The sequence below is a fragment of the Sander lucioperca genome, chromosome 9 (genome assembly GCF_008315115.2).
Source record: "Sander lucioperca isolate FBNREF2018 chromosome 9, SLUC_FBN_1.2, whole genome shotgun sequence".
Lineage (NCBI taxonomy): Eukaryota > Metazoa > Chordata > Actinopteri > Perciformes > Percidae > Sander > Sander lucioperca.
The window spans coordinates 17,029,181-17,049,126 of NC_050181.1; the positions used below are offsets into that span (position 1 = coordinate 17,029,181).

Below are 19,946 nucleotides of genomic sequence, written 5' to 3' on the forward strand. Positions count from 1 at the left end.
TGAGCTTTTGAACCAGAGGCTGCACAGCATGTCACTTGTTTTGCATGGATCTGCATGGATCTGTCTGAGCTCGACGTTATTTCACACGTGTGCCTCCCTTGCTGCTGTGATGACAGGTGTGACCGCTGTTGTACAGTTGAGGAAGTCTCTAGCTATGGATTTAAGCAGATAACTTCCTCGTGGAGCTATTGCCTTTTGGAGATTTATAAATCATAAAACCAATCAGAATTTTCGAAGGAATTCTAAAGCCTCAAAAGAGAAGAAGGTCCAAGGCCCTCTTCTTGTGAAAAAATTCAAAAGCCTTTATTTAGATGGCTATTTCATGTCGAAATCTTACATTAAAAATAGAACTGGGAAGCAACCCAGGCATATCGGCTCAAATCGGCCTTCTTCAAGGTGTAGAATTCCAGAATTTAGAATTTTAAAGCCTGTTTGAGAACAAAGACCTCTGAAATGTGTTTGCAGGCTGCACATGATATATATATATATATATTACTTCCTTATGGATTTCTCTAAGAGCAGATATCTTTTCTGTGGATCTGATGCACCGGAGCAGTCAAATGCAATATCAGAGGCCAGAGAACAGCAGGCAGGAAAAGTCCAAATGTTGCCAGTTTATTCAACATAGAAGATAAATCCAACGCAGAATAACAACTTTTTTTCCCCTATACCAAATGCATTGCATTCGCCTTCTTACACCATGATATCGCCGATAAAGGAATCCATTTGCAAGGTTTAACCCAGACCCAACATCAAAGATCTCGTCAGATTCATTTCTAAGAGGAACACTGCTGCCTTTGTGAGCATCCGCATAGAAATCCAAAATAGACTTGATTCAATGGGATTTTGCTACTAATTCTCCTTTAGAAATTGGTGTTTATGTTTTTTTTTTTCAATAAAGGAATCTTGTAGATGTCTGCAGTTTTTTGTTTGTTGCATTGAAAGGGAGATGTAAATCTCAGCGCGGTCTCTTGACTTTAAATATGGTGGGTTTAAACACATGGAACAGATAATTCAGATTATCAGATTATCTTTTCACCAACTGTGTGTGTGTGTGTGTGTGTGTGTGTGTGTGTGTGTGTGTGTGTGTGTGTGTGTGTGGGTGTGTGTGTGTTTTGATGGGATCGTGTTGCCATCTCTGGAGAGTACAGCAGAAGCTCTCTGTCAGTAAAACTATTAGACAGTGCTATCAGAGGACTGTCATTTTGACTCATTCCCTCTCTGCTTCACTAAGCAGTGAACAAAATACAGCCCAGTCTCATGCCAGTTCGTGAAATTGTTACGTTATTGAATCTATTGATTCGTGAACAGAACACGAATATGTCGTTTTTTTTCGTGTAGTGATTACGAATTTTAATTTAATGTATTTAAATGGGAAGCATATTTCGTGATCACAGCACGACAACTGTAGGGAGTAGTATGAAAAGCAGAAAATCCGCGTAGGGAGGTTGGTCGGGGGGGTGGATGGGTCAAACAATACAGGACTTTCACCCCGGAGACCGGGGTTCACGTCCGGCGTGTTGCAGTTCCTTTTCGCGTTATTCTCTTCCTAACCACAACCGTCCCGTTGTTGTGGCGTTTCATGTCCCCGTTGTTGCGTGCCACAGAGACCGGGGCTCGTGTCCCTGCGCCCGAGGATCGCATCCCCGTGTGGCGGTCCGTCCCATTGTTGTCGCCGGCGTGTGGCGTTTAATTTCCCTGTTGTGGCCGCGTGTGGCGGTCCGTCCTGTTGTTGTCGCCCGCATGTGGTGTTTAATTTCCCCATTGTGGCGTTGAATTTCCCCGTTGTTGCGTCCCACAGAGCAGCCCAGTGTCATGGCAGTTCGTGAAATGGTAACGTTCGAAAATCGTGACCTGTACACGAAATAAACGAGAAAATCCTGGCCTGTACACAAATCAATAAATAAAAATAATGTGACTATTTACAAACTGGCGTGAGACCGGGTTGCAAAATAATAGGAGCACCTGAAGCTGCGGAACGTTTCTTTCAATACGTCAACATACAGTGAAACCACAGACCTTCAATTTGAACAAGGTCATGACACAAATCAAACACTATAATCTGAAAGTGCTTTTCACGTCAGACTTGATGCAATCATGTAGGGCTATTATTGATTAATCTTCCTATTATTGAATCTAGGGATGTAACGGTATGAAAATTTAACCTCACGGTTATAATGACCAAAATTATCATTGTAATGTAAATTATATTGTATTATCGCGGTATTTTTAAAAGTGTGTTCAATATGTTCAGAAAGCACTGATAGGCCTACACAAGCTGAAATAGTTTCAAAAAGTGTAACAGTGTTTATTATATATTATCTGCCATGATTCCAACTTCAAGAAACGCACGTTGTAGGCTACGCAGTGCGCCTGCGAAACCCGTTCTCACTCCGAACTCGTAAAATACGGACATTTGGAAAGTGGCTGTCAGCATCTGAAGCGACAAAAAAAACGCCCTTCAGCATGTTTGTAGAACATACCAGGGAGAGCAGCAGCTACACAGGGAATAGCGAGTAGTATGTAAGGGGGAAATTCCGCACAGGTCGGGGTGGTGGATGGGTCAAACACAGGACTTTCACCCAGGAGACCAGGGTTCGTGTCCCGCATGTGTCTTTAACCGTCCTGTTCTTCCCGCGAGTCACAGAAGGCGCTTTCTTCTTTAACCGGCCCATTTTTCCCGCGTGCGACGGAAGCATAAGCCTAACCACGACCTTTTCCTAAACTCAACCATCCCGTTCTTCCCGCGAGTCACGGAAACGTAAGCCCACCCAGGAGCTTTCCCTTAACATAACTGCGCCAAAAGTCCCGACCAAGCGCGTTTAGTTAAAGCGCGTTATATGGCGCTAAAGGAGACTTTTAGCGTCAATAACAACGACAAAGGCACCTGACCAAGCGTCCGTATTTTACGAGATGGGAGTGAGAATGTGTTGGCCTGCGCGGCAACTTCAGGAGACTCGGATGAAGCTGGGAAGGATTAAACACACGGTTTCCACACCGTCGTAATTCACAGTGATAATAATGATATTTAAAATGAAAACGGTAATTGTTATCGTCAACATTTTTACCGTGGTTTACCGTTACACCGGTAATCGTTACATCCCTAATTGAATTTATGGGTGCTCTTCTCTTTCATTTACTTCTGTTAACGTGTGCCTCACATTAACTTCGAACTCCTGAACTGCATTTGTACTAGTAAATCTAGCAGTTGTTTTAGCTTTTTGCTTGAGGAATGACTTTGAATTGTTTTAGTAATACTCTGTGTCTCATCAACACACACACACACAAAGTCCACATTATTTCCTGCGCAAAATGAGCAACAAAGGCACCACATACAGAATCTTTTTCCCCCCCAGAAGCAGTGGTGAACACAAAATCCCTCAGAAATGAGAAGTGGCATCTATATGCAGGGTTGGGGTTACAGTCAAGGTTTACTTTTGCCCCATTAGGTCAAACCAGAGAGGCTCTTAAGCTAACCAGATGGGGCATTGGGGTGCTCGAATTACACTCTGGTGTAACATTAGAAGTGTTTTGGGGGTTCAATCGCAGTTCACTGAATCAGCTTAAAGCAAATCAAATCTCCTACTTGATTCTAAATCCTTTCAAATTCCATAAAAACGCATAAGGAAATAAACATTCAGTATATAATGATTGATGAACGGCAAATATTTCTCTGAACACACACAGGTCTTCTGAGCAGCTCAGAGAAGCATCTCGTGTAGTAGTATATTTTCTAACTCTGCCGTGCTTCAGACAGATCATATGCTGACCTGCAATGGGCTGAACACACAGAGGTTACATAGTCCAATCTGACTCCTGTACAATTAAAAACAGGAAGAAAGACGAAGAAGATCACGCTGGTATCGTTCCTTCATCTGAACCACTCTGATCCGACTGAGGATTTTAGTTTTGTTCTTCGTGGTAAGACAATGATTCTCGTCACCATTTGGGGAATATTTTTCCCTTCTCTGCTGCACGTTGCCGCCCTTCTGTTTGACATTTCTACCAGACGTTGGCAGGCCGATCAGCTCCTCGGTGAACTGAAGGGTGCGAGCTGCTTCACTCTAAGATCATCTGAGTGCAAAAACGGCGAGGACACACCTGAATGAATCATATGTGCAGCGTGTTATTTAGCAGTGGAAAGTTGTCCCCACGGTGTCAGCACAGTTTTCTTTCTCACCTGTTTGAATATCAATCATATTGAACCCTATTTGTTTATTTAATACCACTGTTGCTTATTTAACGAGCATGGATATTGTCTGCCTCACAAATAATTAAAGTTGTCTCAGAATTGGCTGCAGCTCTTGTGTCTGCAGCAACAAACTTATGGCTTATGGCTTCATTAGAGACTTTGGCCATCTCCTGTTTGGGCTTTAGTTGTTCTTTGCTTGCAGATCTATAGTTAATATTGTCCTAGTGGGAAATCTACCAGTGAGCCGTCAATGCTAAGGACAGGCCTTTTCATTCGGCTCTAATTTAACACAGGTTGTATTAATGCTTTGGCCAGAAATGGGATGCAGACCGCCCCACATGGACGGTGTGAGTGTAACCGCTGAGCGATCAATGATATGTTGTGGTTGAAAGGGCAGTTGATATTGTTCTTCTCTGATATGATTAAAGTTAAGGTTATTGCATTTTCCTTGGCCTCCTTCACTGAAAGGTGAGGTTCTACCAAAACAGCACTCTGTGTTTGCAATAACAGGTAGCGTTAATGGGGCCCCTGCTGACTTGTCACCATTACTATTTTCCACATCTGAGTTGGTACATCTACTATGATGCCCATAGTCTCGCATTACCAGAACTTCCTCCACAGCGCTGAGAGAAAAACATGCTCTGGTTTATTGGCATTTCTTTAAAACAATCACAATCGTCTTGGGCGACATTACGCGCCGGACGGAAGGACTCTGGAAGGAACTTGTTTTGGTGGAACATGTGCACGTTTAAAGGTTGTTTTAGTCGTGCAACAGAAAACTCAGATTGGACAGATAGTCTAGCTAGCTGTCTGGATTTACCCTGCAGAGATCTGAGGAGCAGTACCATACCATAGTCCTCATAAATCCACCAGAGTTTGGAACGCCAACTCAAAGAAAGCGGAAGGTGAGGGACATCTGGACAAAAAGAGGGACATCCGGCGGAATTTCCGGCGGCACCGGAGCAATCCTGGACGCGAAACGTCATCGATATAGTAATGGACCTGAATCTGCATTATTTGTTGGTGTTTTAGTTGTCAGACAATCGACAAATACTGCCTCTGACAGTCTGATGTTGCTTTTTATTGGCGCAACAGCAATTCAACTCTGGTATGTAAGAGAAAAACATGCACGCCATCAATATGCATGCCTCTGCTTATCATCTTGTCCATGTTTCTTAACTCCTATACTGAAAAAGATTCATCCTAACAAGTGATGTACGAGCAGTTTCAGCAGCCTCATTTCCAGTCATAATGAGCTTCGCCTGATGCAGACAGATGATGACAAGCAGTGGAGCCGGGAGTGAGTTGCCCTCATGTTGACCAGAGATTTGTTTGGAAATCTTACAATTGATGACTAGGTCACCAACGGCTTAATATACCAACATTGTCCAGAATGCATAGCAGCTCATTAAAATTCAACATGTATGTTGACTGTGTTGTGATGCAGTAATAACTGCTGCTGATCTCTCCCCTGCAGAAGAGCCTGTTTTTCTCCGTTTTTTAACTGCCTTCTGCAGCTGTAGCGCCCCTTATTAAAATTTCCTGTCCGGTTGGTTCCTCCATGTGAAACAACTGAAAAGCAGTGATTGTTATCCATTAAACTTGTTATGATCTTTCATCCAGCAAAGAAAGACTGTAGCCAATCCCTCTTACCCCGGACACAAACTGTTTGCGCCACAAAAACAGTTTCTTCCCCTCTGCAGTCAGCCTCACCAACTGTCAGGGTTTTGGTATTTGGTTTCCTGTTTTATTTTGTAGTCTGTCTTGTCTGTCTTGTCTTGTCTAATTTACTTCCTGTTTTCTGTTTTCCCGCCTGTTTGATTGTTCTGCCCCGCCCTGATGTGTTCCACCTGTTTGTATCACCTGTCTGTTGTTAGTGTTCATTACCTGGTGTATTTAGTTCCTGTGCTGTTCTTTGTCTGGTGTCGGATCATTGTTTGATGTTGTGTGTTTTGTGTCTGGTTTTGTTTCTGTCAGCACGTCATAGCCTGTTCAGTTTTATCTGCCTGCTCCATTTTTGGACCGCCTTTGGTTTGTTTCTGCTTTTTGTGTTTAATAAATCCTCGTGCTCATTACTCCTTGCCTGCTCTCTGCATTTGGGTCCACCAGTCTCTCTCTGCACGTGACACCAACAAGGCCCTGGACCCCCACTGACACTGATTCTTAACATTTTACTTTACATCTACCCATTGCATACACTATATATTTTTTGCAAATGTTGCACTCAATCAATTCAACAATTACTTTGAATGTATATATTTCTTTTTCTGTATTTATTGTTTATTTCATATCCATGTTTATGTATGCATAAGTGTACTGATTGTGGCAATAAAACCATTTCTGATTCTGATTCTGAGCATTGTCAGCTAAATAATCAAGCTAAAGAGCAGTCACGTATTATTTATCCACAGAAAAAAAAATGTTCACACAAACACAGTACAGTTCATTAACCACAGAAGATCTTGCTATAGCATGCAGGCAAAGTGCCTAGAGATATTAAGTAATAAAACAATATTTAACTCAAGTGCAGTTACTTTAAGAAGGCCTTTACTGAAGTATAATTTTACATAGGAACTGGTGCCCCCAAAAATGGAGCTAAGGCAGTGTAGCCTACCTGGCCTGGTGGAAAAACCTGGTATCTTTACTTTTGGATTCACATGCTTATTCACAACAGTTTATGGATATGTTTAGACATACATAACATACATTTTTACATGAAAACAGCAACACTGTATGGGCTTTTCTCTATACTATCCTAATCTGCAATTGAGTAGAAAATTAACCTACACTATTTCCTTGCAATATGCAGTAGAATGTAAAGTAGAAAGTCTACCAAAATGAAGTAACTCAAATAAAATAGCTAAATAGTATACTTAAATACAGTGCTTGAGTAGATTTGATTAGCAAAAGGAGGAGGATTAAAAAAAAGACTATTTACTCAAACAGAAGTAAATAGTGCATTTGCTTTAGAATTGTTGACAGTAAGAAAATGTAGAAAATCTCCATCAGTACCCGTGTTGGCCTGTAGAGGGCGGCCTGTATCCTCTCATTCCACCGGAAGGAAGAACAGACACGTGACATTCAACAGGAAGTAAATAAACTCTTCCCGCGCAGTTGAATCCAATCGGTTTAACAAGACGTCTGCATTCACGGATAATCAAACACAATGGACGAGCTTTATTTAGATAACATCGACGAATTTGTCAACGACCACGATAAGATAGTGAGTGCACCATTGATTCGTAATATGTCCGTATTTCTTGACTTTATTCTGGGCGAGATAATGCCAATTAACCAACGTCAGAACCGAAGTAACGTTAGCCGTTGAACTGCGGAGAAAATACTGCGTGTTTAACGTTATGGTTTGCTTTCTTTCAGGGTAATGTACATCATTGTATGCCTTACAACTATTTACTATTTCGTTTGGGCTTGTGGTCAATTCGGTTTATGATAATCTCGAAAATAACGCACAAATTAATCAAAACAAGTATTTTTTTGATGACGTTAGCTAGCTAGCTAGTTGATGAACGTTAACCTAACGTACTAGCTAGCTAGCTAACGTTACTGCTGTTACCGCCAACGGTTGTGATTTCGAAATGGACTACTGTAGGATTTATCACATGTTGAACAAGAGTCAAATGATAGCATGTTCTTACGTGAGCTGCTGCATTATGTATCTTTATCGAGTTTAATGATGGCAACCAAACGGCTAACTAACGTCCACTGTAACTTTTTAACGTTAACGTGACTGCAGTTGTAGACGAACAGGGTAAATCACTACGGTATTTTTCTCCCACCTGCCTCATTCACGTCGCCAGTAAACAGTGACTGTAAACAGGAGTGTTGCCATGTGTTTTCTGTTAACAGGTGACCTATAAATGGCTGAGTCTCACTCTGGGAGTCCATGTCAACACAGCTAAACAGTGAGTGTTACTGCCAGGGCTAATGGCACACAACTAAGCACAGCTGGGGACAGGCCAAGTTAGAGTCAGACTTGTTTTTTGAGTCAGCTGTGTTTTCCCTATGGGTGCACGTATTTAGCGTGGAGTTTAGGCATGGGCGTACATCTCATCTAACTGAGGGGGGACAATAAACTTTTTTGAAGGGACACAAACAATACAGCCAAAATGATACAGTTGTAGAGGTTATGTGTAGTTGTGGAACTCCAGTAAGTAGGCTGACATGGCTTTTTTTATCCACTTCAAACAGAGGGAGAAGTGAGAGAGTGATGGTGATTATCTTCAGAGCGAGTACCGACTCTAGAGCCATAGTGAGAGAAACAAAGTGTCTCCCCTGTTCTTTCTGACCATGGTGAGACATCTGTAGCAGGAAAAGTTAACCCTCTCCTTGATTTCATGTTGTTATGGAGAAGGAGAACCAGGAAATAAGTCGGGGGAAATGCAACGCTACCAAGCCACGGCCGAGCGGCGTGCGTAGCTGCAACGTGTAGTTACGTTTTTCGAGAGGTGCACGTCAGGCTACGACGTAGGTTTGTGTCTTCACGTACCTACGTGCGTAGTCACGGCGTAGATTTTACGGCAGAAGCATAAAACAGCCTTAAGAATTTCATTGCCGTATTCACTGCTCACATTCAGCAGCTTTCCATGCCGCTGGAGATGCATTTCAGTCGGTACCCAAAATTCTGACCGTTCAGTACCCATCCAGGTGTAGTGGCACATCTTTATAGGGTCTCACAGAATGCACTAACATGTACGTAAAGTACAACCTTATGTGCTGCGAATGGATACGTTTAGAGAAGGTTATACAGTAATCAATATACCAATATGTTTATTTTTTTTCGGGATTCACTAATGCCACTTACCAAGACCAAGATAATTCAAGTCAGCGGTAATACAATGGCTGGGATCTTTTTAAGAATCAAGCCATTGACATGACATCTGTCTTGTTTTCAGAATGCTCTATCATTATTTGGATCACAAGAGGAAGGAGAGCTCAGCTCCGCTCCATGCCACCTACCTCGTGTCGGGGAAGTTTGTGGACAATGGCCAGACGGTGGGAAACGCAATGAATTAACAGGCCATGTTTTTGCAGATTTTTTTGTTGTTGTTGTTATTATTATTATTATTATACCTATTGTTGCTGATGTTGTGCTTCCTTTCAGAGTCACAAGGTGTCCGTAGTCAAAGAGGACCAGTTGGAAGGTGTGTACAGGCGTTTCCTAAATCACCGGCGTTTACTCTGTAATTGTGCACACAGCATTGTTGGCTGGTTGAATCTGTTGCCTTTAACCTCCAGGCTGCAAACTAAAACTATACTTTATTATTATGGTTTGTTTTTTCTTTTCCTTTTTGTGTATTCAGCAGGAGGTCTGTTTTGCGTCTAACCTCGGGTGATTTCTTTTCCAGACGTCAAATCCAGGATGAGCTTGGTCGTCAGCGTGCACGTCTACAGTGTCCAGAAAGCTCTGCTGAAAGACAGCGGCCCCCTCTACGGCGTCGACTACGACGCCGTCAAAGACAATCTGAAGAACTGCAGCAGGTATGTCGTGTGCTTTAAAAGTGGACAGTCATCAGGGTCTTCGCGCAGGTGGGGAAAAGCTATTTTCTTTCAGAGATTCTGCAGATGAGATTCTACGCCCTGAACTGCTACAACTATTATTTCTAATCATAGTTCCATTATCTTTATTGTGACTATTATTGCCACTGTTCATCACACCCCCAACCGACACCGCCTACCAAGAGCCTGGGTCTGTCCCAGGTTTCTTCCTAAAAGGGAGTTTTTCCTCGCCACTGTTGCACTAAATGCTAGCTCTTTGTGGAATTGTTGGGTCTTTGTAAATTATAGAGTGTGGTCTAGACCTACTCTATCTCTCAAGTGTCTTGAGATAACTCTTATGATTTGATACTATAAGTGAAATTGAATTGAACAGATGTTGTAGTGCAATCATTTGAAGTAACAGTCCAAATGTTCAGATATGCCCTAGAACTAGGGCTGTGTATTGGCAAGAATCTGGCGATACAATACATATCACGATACGTGGGTCACGATTCAATATATTGCAATATATTTTGATACTGTGCGTAAGGCAATATATTGGGATTTTTTTAAAGAATAATTTTAGAAAAACTAATATTTAAAAAGAGATATGATGTGCATAAAAGTCAAAGAAGTTTACTTTAGGTCAACAATTCAGTACACAGAAAATGCCAGTTTGGGATTGTGGTTCCCAGGTTCTTAGTGAGCTAATGTTTATATGCTAAAGTAGGCCAAAGTTCAGCCATAGCTACGTTGTTAGCTTCTAGTAAAAAGTTAGGCTCTGTTAGGCTCTGTTAGGCACTGTTAGGCTCTGTTAGGCACTGTTAGGCACTGTTAGGCACTGTTGGGCTCTGTTGGGCTCTGTTGGGCTCTGTTGGGCTCTGTTGGGCTCTGTTGGGCTCTGTTGGGCTCTGTTAGGCACTGTTAGGCACTGTTGGGCACGGGTGTGTCTCAGCATAGCCATCTAGCAGTAGGGGGTTTAAACACAACGTAAACGGGAACCACTGTCTTACATGAATATTTTTGCATGTAAACTAAAAAATAAAAAAATAAAAATAAAGTAAAATCTAGAAGAAAAAAAAGATCAATATTGCTTTTTTGAAAACCAGTATTGCAAAATAAAATATCGCGATACTCAAGTGTATCGATTTTTTTTTTCTTTTTTTCTTACACCCCTACCTAGACCATCCGCCTCTTTCATCCAGTTACTCCATCATTTCCTACTGTAGCTCAGGGCAGTGGTAGCTAGGGAACCACTCGGTTGATCTCTAATCTCCAACATAACCTGCTCCAGACAGAGCACAAGTTACCACGGCGATTTAACCCAGTAACAAGTGATCCACCCTCGTGATCCACAAAACCCTGGGTTGAACCTGAAGTCACCTCGTTAACGCCAAATCTTGCTTTGTAGGACAGGCCTCAGGTTCCATTCAGCCCGGGATGAGTTGTTCTGGGAGATGGGTCAATCGTACGTGGGATAGATGAGCACATGAGAAGCTGGGTCCAGACTAGTTTAATGATAGACAGACAGACTACTTTAAGAGGATGGAGGAATGAAGGGGTGCCGACAATCCAGGAGTGGGCTAGGGTGGCGACGTTTGAAAAAAACTTCATATAAACGGTTTCCAGATTAGATGTCTACACTAGAAAATGGGGAAAGCACCTGAGCTTTATGGAGGGCTCCTAAGAAGCTTTGTGCTGGCGAGAAACGTGTATGATGGGCTTATGGTGTTGTCATATACATGTGGTTATTTGATATATGGTTTATTGACTATATTTTTGAATGGTCTTTAATATTGTAGTTACTGTGTCATCTTTTCTTGATTTTTGTCTGGGTGGGTGGTGATGACGAAGAGGGGAGGATGTGTTCATGTTGCGAGTATGTATGTTGTAAAAAAAAAAAAAAAAAGTGCACTCACTGTAGATCTCTATTGAAGGACTGTCAGTCTCTGGGGGAGGGTTGACTTGTTCCTCCTGTGTGTTTGCAGATACAGTGCCATCCGCTGTGCCAGCGCAGTGCCCAGGTCCTCTGTGGAGCTGCAGCAGGCCAGACCAACCCAGCCAGCTCCTGCACCAGAGCCTGAACACAAGAAATCCACCACCAATGGAGATGCTACTCCGGCTTCCAAACCTTCCACCAAGCCACAGAAAGGCATCATGGGAATGTTTGCAAATAAGAGCGCTCTTAAGAACCAGGACAGTGGTAAAGAGGTGAAGTCGGAGCAGAAGGAGGATGCACCTGTGGTACGGCTTGGTAGTCTTTGATGTGATTCACTGCAGTTTACAAAGAAATAGACTACAGGAGCTACAGGATTTTATTTACTACTGTTCCCTGTTTTAGGTTGATGAGCCCAAAAGTAAACCAGCTGCAAAAGCCAACCCCATGATGAACTTCTTTAGCAGTCAAGCAGCAAGTGAGTAATATCTTCACCACCATCAGCCTTCTGTAGTTTTTTTTTTTTGGCATGCGACATGACTGACGTTTTTAAAAATGCAGTAGTAGGAACTAATTTTTAAGAAAAGTGGGGGCAAGTCATGTGTTGTGGTGTGCTGACTTTATTGAGTCACTAACCCTTTCTACCTAAACACTGGTCACTTCAGAGAAACCAGACAAAACGGTGAAGCAGGAGGAAGCAGCTCCATCATCATCCTCAGCAGAGCAGCAGCGGCCCAGTTCACAGCCGGAGGAAACACAGGCTGCTGCTGCTGCTGCTGCTGCTGTGGAGCCGCCCAAAAACTCCAAGAAAGACTCCAGGAGGTGTGTGTGCAGGGTTCAAAATTTACTTTTTTTTTGTCCACCAGCCAATTGGCTAGTGAATGTTCAAATTTTACCAGCCACTCACTAAATTATTGATTTGTGCTCAAAACTTTAAAAAACAGTATTTTGCATTTCTTCTTAAAATGCTCATATTATGCTTTTTTTGGCTTTTCCCCTCACCTTTGTGTTATATATCTTTTTGTGCACGTTATAGGTTTACAAAGTGAAAAAGCCCAAAGTCCACCCCAAAGGGACTTACCATCTCCAACAGAAAACACTGTTCACAAACTGCTCCAAACAGCTCTATTGTAGTCCAGCCTTTACTTCAGAGACAAACGTGGTCACTTTGTAACACACGTTATAATGCTCGCCTAGCTGCTAGCATGGCACGCTCTCATACTCTGCTTCTGACTGGCTAGTAGTCCTTACCTAGGTACTGAGCATGTGTGACTCCTAACAAAGATGGAACAGAAGTGAGATGTCTTACTCTGTAGCTAAAACAGAGAGCTCAACACACAGGGTGAAAAGAGGAGCTGCAGCAATGAGCAGTACAACAAAAATATGGTGTTTTTTGAAAATTAAACCATGTAAACCTATTCTGGTACAACCTCTAAATTTAAATTATGAACCTGAAAATGGGCATAATATGAGCACTTTAAATTTGAGTTTTTAAAAGCTTTTAAAATGAAGGTGTGTTCATTGAGTGATGATGGTCAAATGTGGTTATAAATCTAATTAAATATACGTGTTGCTCTTGTTGAAGCAAAACCAAGAGAATGGAGGATTCTGACAGCGAGGAGGAGAAAATGGACAAGAAAAAGAGACGGAGGATTAAGAAGCCTGAACCAGACAGCAGCGATGAAGATGGTGAGCTGTTTACTTGACCCTGTTTTTATGATTTTCTATTCTATCTATCTATAAGACTTGAAGTCAATAGGTTGCAAAATACATAGTTGACCACAGGGAAGGGACGGAATGCATCTTTTTATTACTTCACATTGAATGTAGTTTTCTTTCATAATGTTGTATATCATAAGAATACCCTTGGCTACAGTTCAGAGAAATATGGCCTAGTTTATAGCTGGCCCAGAATATTATAACGTATACAAACTTTGTAAAAGAAGGAAATGTGAAAAGGTGAAATTTCCAAAGTCCTTCTGACTAATACTTGTTAACCTCTTCAGTCATTCCAGATTCCCCACAGCAGATGGAAACAAGAGAAGCGTCACCAAGTCCTAAGAAGAAGGTGGAGTCTGTTTCACAGTCACATGTAAGTGATCAAACCTGGAGATTTAGAAAAAACGTTATTAATCCCAAAAGGGGCAATTCAATTTTGCAGTCAACCAGCCAGATAAAAGTAGGCAAGAATAAACACCATGGTGATCATCCAATCAACCAACATGTCAGTTAGCAGCAGGTCAACCAATGGGGAACCCCAGACAAGAGCTGCCAAGCACACACACAGGTTGTCCAAAATACGCAAAAGATAGCATTGCCCTAATGGCATTAAAGAGAATCCACAAGAAAGAACATGGCCAGAATTACCCATGATTCTCTTGGCTTTCTGGACTATCTGTTTCTTCGAGAGGGAGCTCAGGTATGGTAACTGGACCCCAGAGATCTTAGGGCCTTTTCACACCTACAGTTTGTTTGCTCTGGTCTGAATCACTTGATGAGTTAGGAAACTTGGAGCGGTTTGCACTTGGTTCGGTTTCGTTTTCACACAAACGTCCACTCCTCTTATTGGTCGGATGTGTCTGGGGGCGGGAGCAAGAAAGTAAATACAGGAAGTAGGTCCTGTGTTCTGGATGCCAAATTTCTTTTCCTACTATGGCCAAGCCAAGACCCGCCCTTCAATAGCAGCTTGATTGGGGTTAGGCATTGACCTCGAGTGGTTAAGGTTAGGATAGCTGATTGGTCAGGGGATAGGACCTGTACAAATGGGGTTACGTTACCTTGCGTAAGCATGGACGCCTGGCCAATAGTAGTGATTGAAGGGCGGGTCTTGGAGTGGCCATAGTAGAAAAAACAAAAATTGCATTCTGGACTAGTCCATATTTCTTCACTGTTCCCTGTGGTCAGAGCCAGAACCAGAATGGTATAGCTTTAGGTACTTTGCATATTCATATTAATTATACAAAATATTATGAATAAATTATGATGTATTAAAGTGGATAAAGAGGAGACTTTATTGATCCAGTGGTGAAATTCACAAGCTACCTGCCAAGTCAAACTTCCGCTGTTATTTTGGTGAAAGTAACTCAAAAGTAGTGTAAAGCATTACAATTCAGAGACAGTAATATTGTAACATAACTAATTACTCTCAAATGACAGTAACTAGTAATCTATAATGTATTACATTTTGGAAGTAACTTGCCCAACCCATAAAAAGAGCAATCGAATGAAAAATTTAAGTGACTTCCAAAAAAAAAAAAGAATGATAAAAGCTACATAAAATGTTCCTCTGAGGTTAAGAGTTTAGCCTCCACATCAAGTGGATTGTTTGTTGTCCTCGTTTGCCAAAGGGCTCGGTATTGTTTATCAAACTTAAGGTTGGAGTGGAATATGGTTCCCAGGTATTTATATACGTCTCAATATTCAACATTTTCACCATGGATACAGCTGGCGTTAGGCTCAAGACAGTTCTTCCTAAAATCAACGATGAGTTCTTCAGTTGTTGTCACATTGAGGTCCAGCTAGTTATGTCATCACAACATTGTACACGCAACGTGTATTAACCCTTCGGGGTCTTGGGCTATTTTGACCGTTTTTGAGTACTTTTTATTTTTTTTATTTTGCGACATAAACAAATGTTTACCATACCAATGTTTGGTATCTTTCTTTTCAGCACAACATCACCTATATGACATGACCATTAGTTTTTCACTTTAATGTACTGTATCAACATACTGGACCCAAAAACACACAAAAAACACAAAATCCGATTTGAAAAATGATAGCTTTTTTAATATAAAAAACACAGACATGCTCAACCAAGCATTTTTTAAAGTTTGTAAACACAAGTTGTAAATATCAACATATACAGGTAAAATTCAGATATAATCAAGATAAAAAATATGATTTTACAAAAAAAAAGCGGGTGTAGCCATAGGCTTTTTTTTCTTTTTAGCTTTGCCACTCTTTAAAACAGTTTATGCACACAATTATACAGAGACCTACATTAAAGGCCTTGCATTCCCAGAGTATGAGGGTTCCCAAATAGTGCAAATACAACATATAAAAAGGTAAAAGTGAGATAAAATCAATCTATATACAGCAAAAAGCAGGCGTGGCAATAGACGTTTTTTCTTTTCTTTTTTGCTTAGAAACTCTACAAAACACTTCATGTACAATTACACAGAGAGCTACATTACAGGGCTTTCATTCATTGAGTAAGAGGGGTTCCTAAATAGTGCAAATATACCATACAAAAGGTAAAATGAACACAAAATCAAACTATACATACAATTATTTACAACAAATATCAGGTGTGTTTTTGTTGTTTTTTGTTTTGTTTTTTATCTGTGCCACTCCTCAAAACAGTTTCTGTCAACAATGAGACAGAGGGCTACATCACAGGCCTTGCATTTCCACGGCGTGGGGTTCCTTTTCTTCTCCACTTGCTGGCAACGATGGCAGCTCCTGCAGCCTTGTGTGGCTTTCTCTTTGACATCTGTAGCCACGGCAATGGCAACAGGAACATGGTCGGTGCTCCTCTGGATGGGAACTCCTGTCTTTTCCACTCCACACAGCTGGGACACCAGTTCTACCAGGAAGTTCTTGTGTGTCATGTGCTGAACCTGTTGTGTGTGGCTTATCTCACAGTGTAGGATGTAGGCATTTGTTGTAGCAATGTCCACAAAGTGCAGGAACATGGTACGGTACCAGCGAGCAGTTCTGCGATGGGTCGAATAATACTGGAGAAGCTGGTCTGACAGGTCAACCCCTCCCATGTTCTTGTTGTAGGCAGTGATGGGGGTAGGGCAGGGGATGTCTTTTACTGCCCAGTGTCCATCTCCACCCTTCACTCTCCTCTGGACAGCCTCACCAGAAAACGCTGGATGGATTGTGGAGCACATTGACACCTCCCCCGTGTCCATCCACTTCACAAAGACCAGGGGGCCCTCTCTGATCCTCTCTCAGATTTTCTGTTGAGGGCATTTGCTCTGCTACTAGGACACCCTTTCCTGTTGTCCCTGTAGGTACCACAGGCTCCAAAGTTAATGTTAGCCAAACCAAGGAACAGTTTGGGGCTTGTGTAAAAGTTGTCCATATAAATATGGTATCCTGTCCCAAGATGTGATGGCTGAATGAGATCCATGACAGCATCATATGACAGTCCATGTACGCTGGGTGTGTGTGATTTGCCCACATACAGGTTGAAGTTGAGAGTGTAGCCGTTACTTGACTATGCCAACACAAACGGCTTGATCCCCCATTTTGTTGGTTTGTCCTTCATGTATTGTGTCATGCCAGTTTTGGCTTTGGTTGCCACCATTCTCTCATCGACTGCCAGTTCCTTCCTTGGGTGGTAATGAGCCTTGCAGGCATTCCGAATGTCATCCATCAGAGGTTGGATTCTGAACAGCTTGTCATACTGTGGTGTTCCCTTCTTCTGGTCATTTCTGACATCCTCCTCAGGATCACTGAGGTGGATGTTCCATGATAACGCCCTGAATCTGTCTCTTGTCATTACAGTAGCTGGAAAGGGCACAGACAAGAGGTGTTTTTTTTTTTTTTTTCCAGTAGTCCTGGAGACTTGGCAGTGACACCAGTGATGTGTACTTGAGGAGACCTAGGTATTTGTACAGTTCCTCAACTTCAACATCAGTCCATTTGTACGTATTCCCCATTTCCTGTTTTTTTGCTGCCTGCTTGTTGGTGTTTTTGCAGAGTGTCCTCATGGTATCCGTGGCAAAGTACAGCTGGAACAGGTCCATTGGTGAGTGTACTGAATGCATATTCACCTGGGCTCCTGGTGTTCTGCGGGGCATGAACCTACTGGTTTGTGGGGCAGTATCAGGATCACTCTCTGTTTTCCAGGGCTCAGAGCTGTGGTGTGGCTGTCCTGACTTGGCTGGAGATCTTGACCTGGTTTGACTCTTCCTTCCACCCCCTCTCTGTGTAGGCCTCTGTCTGCTTGTTGTCGGGGTTGTAGATGGCCCAGGCTGCTCATCATCTCTGTACATGTCAAGACACATTGTACATCAAAAGTTAAAGATGCTCATTGGCACATATGCACAACAATTACAGTGAAGCAGTCGTTGGCAAGGAAATTGTTGTTCACACAACCACACATACACAAATATACACACACACAGAGAGACACACAGACACACATATATATACACACACACAGAGAGAGAGACACAGACAGACACATATATACACACACAGAGACACAGACACCTATATATACACACACACACACACAGAGACACAGACACCTATATACACACACACAGAGACACAGACAGACACAAATATACACACACACAGAGACACACAGACACATATATATATATATATATATATATATATATATATATATATATATATATATATATATAGCTGTCTCACCTCTTGTTGTGAACCACAAAAGCCGAGTCGTCAATCTCATCATCGCCACTTTCTGATTCCGACGATGAACTGTAAACAGCGTCCTGGTCGTCCAGTCGATAGAACAAGTCAAGGGCTTGTTCAACCGAAAACATTCGCTTCATTTTCACAAAAAACTCTAAATCTAGCTACTCCTAAACTATCTACACTACTCCTAAACTACCTACACTACTCCTAAACTACTCTCAAAATCTACTCAAACTCTTCCAAAAACTAGCAATAATATCTCTCTCTCTCTCTAATATGTCTCTCTTTGTCTACTCCGTCAATCTCCCGCCTTTCAATTTTGCTTCTTTGCTCAGTTAGCTCCTCCTCCCCGCCCCTCCCCTCCCTAAAATGTGCAGCCTGAAGAGCAGAGTCAGCAGATTCAGACATTTTTCACCGTTTTCGTTTATGACAAAAACCGACAGTTATTAGAATAAATGCAACGCCTACCGCATCCCATCTTGCGTTCTTTTATGAACGCGTCAATATTTTCAATATTTTTTTTTATATAAAGTTTAAATGATCATATCTCCATTTTTACTTGGTCTATCAACATAAAACAAAAACTCGAATGGAGTTTCAAGCCAGCACTTTCGACAGAAGTTGTCTGCAGCGCTCAACGTGACTTTGTTTTTATGCTTCGACGTCTTAAACTGGTCATGTGACTTGATCACGCCGGAGTGATCGGCGACCCGGAAGAGTTAATATGTGCGAGTGCGTGAAAGAGAAAATCCACTTATCCCACTATTAGACATTGATAAAATGTTTTTTTTTTTTGTGTTTGTGTATTAAACATGAATTAGCTAATTAAACATTCCCATTTTTGTGTTTCTATTCGACAGCAGGGAAACTGTGAAATGAAGACGAGGAAGAGGAGACGCGTCCTGAAATCTCGTACCTTTGTAGACGACGAAGGATGCATCGGTATGAAAAGCACACAGACACAACTGTCCCTCTGACTGGATTCAGTTTAATCAATCAATATTTCTATAGCACATATCATACAAGTTAATGTAACGCAGTGTGCTTCGTACAAAAGCGACATAAAATAAAACTTTGTTCAATTAAACAGTAAAATATATACAAAACATGTATAGAGCACACACACACACATACTAGATTAACATTGAATAGCCAACTCAGTTATTCATAGACTTTTGTAAAAAGCAGGGTTTTTAGCCTTTTTTTTAAGTTTGTTAAAGTTATACTACATGTAATTCTCTCTCTCTTCCCCCCCCCAGTGACAGAGAAAGGCTATGAGAGTGAATCGTACTCTGAAGCAGAGGACGACGTCCAGGCCCCCAAACACGCTGCGAAAGATCCCCTCCCTGCAAAACAACCAGCAAGTAGCAAACAGGACGACAAGAAAAGTCAAAAGAAAGCGTCCGCAAATTCAAATAAAGGAACTAAACAAGCTTCGATTATGGGATTTTTCCAAAAGAAATGACGGGAGGACAGCGTGGGACACTTGTATAGGCGCCGAGGGACAAAAAGCACTGCTGTGGACTTTCTATGACCATCTTTTGATAAAACTGAAACGTGAATGCAAATCGCTCCTCAAAAAGGACTTCAACTACACGTACGTGTCAATCAGGATGAAAACCATATCGCTTTTCACCTAACCAGCTGTGAATACATGACCTACTCAATAAATATTAAATGCTGAAACTTACTGAAATGTTTTTTTTTTCCCCTCTAAAATAAACACATCCTTGTGTAGGACGTTGACAAGATTTCAGTTATGAGAACAAATTCTAAGTCTGTCGTACAGACTTAGAATTTAATAATCATTAATAATTAGCGGTTCCAAATATGATGATGCTCTCAGTAAAGCAGAAAATGTGTATTTTTGCTATTAATTTCCCACATTCTCCGAGGAAGGGATGCACCAATGTT

At 41.7% G+C, this 19,946-nt stretch overlaps 1 protein-coding gene across 3 annotated transcripts; it reads left to right on the forward strand.

Moving 5' to 3' along the window:
* The first annotated feature begins 7,252 nt into the window (after positions 1–7,252).
* pold3 (polymerase (DNA-directed), delta 3, accessory subunit) lies at positions 7,253–19,722 on the forward strand. Of its 3 annotated transcripts, none has more exons than XM_031292465.2 (12): positions 7,253–7,415; positions 8,060–8,115; positions 9,106–9,205; positions 9,315–9,354; positions 9,559–9,691; positions 11,677–11,932; positions 12,030–12,102; positions 12,290–12,446; positions 13,210–13,313; positions 13,631–13,716; positions 18,893–18,974; positions 19,292–19,722. In XM_031292465.2, exons 1-12 carry the CDS (start codon positions 7,359–7,361, stop codon positions 19,495–19,497), a joined length of 1,350 nt encoding a protein of 449 aa, XP_031148325.1. In that variant the 5' UTR covers positions 7,253–7,358; the 3' UTR covers positions 19,498–19,722. The 3 variants fall into 3 exon arrangements, with proteins under 3 accessions (XP_031148325.1, XP_031148326.1, XP_031148327.1); XM_031292466.2 differs by having other exon boundaries at positions 18,896–18,974; XM_031292467.2 differs by having other exon boundaries at positions 7,254–7,415; positions 12,299–12,446.
* Positions 19,723–19,946: the final 224 nt, after the last annotated feature.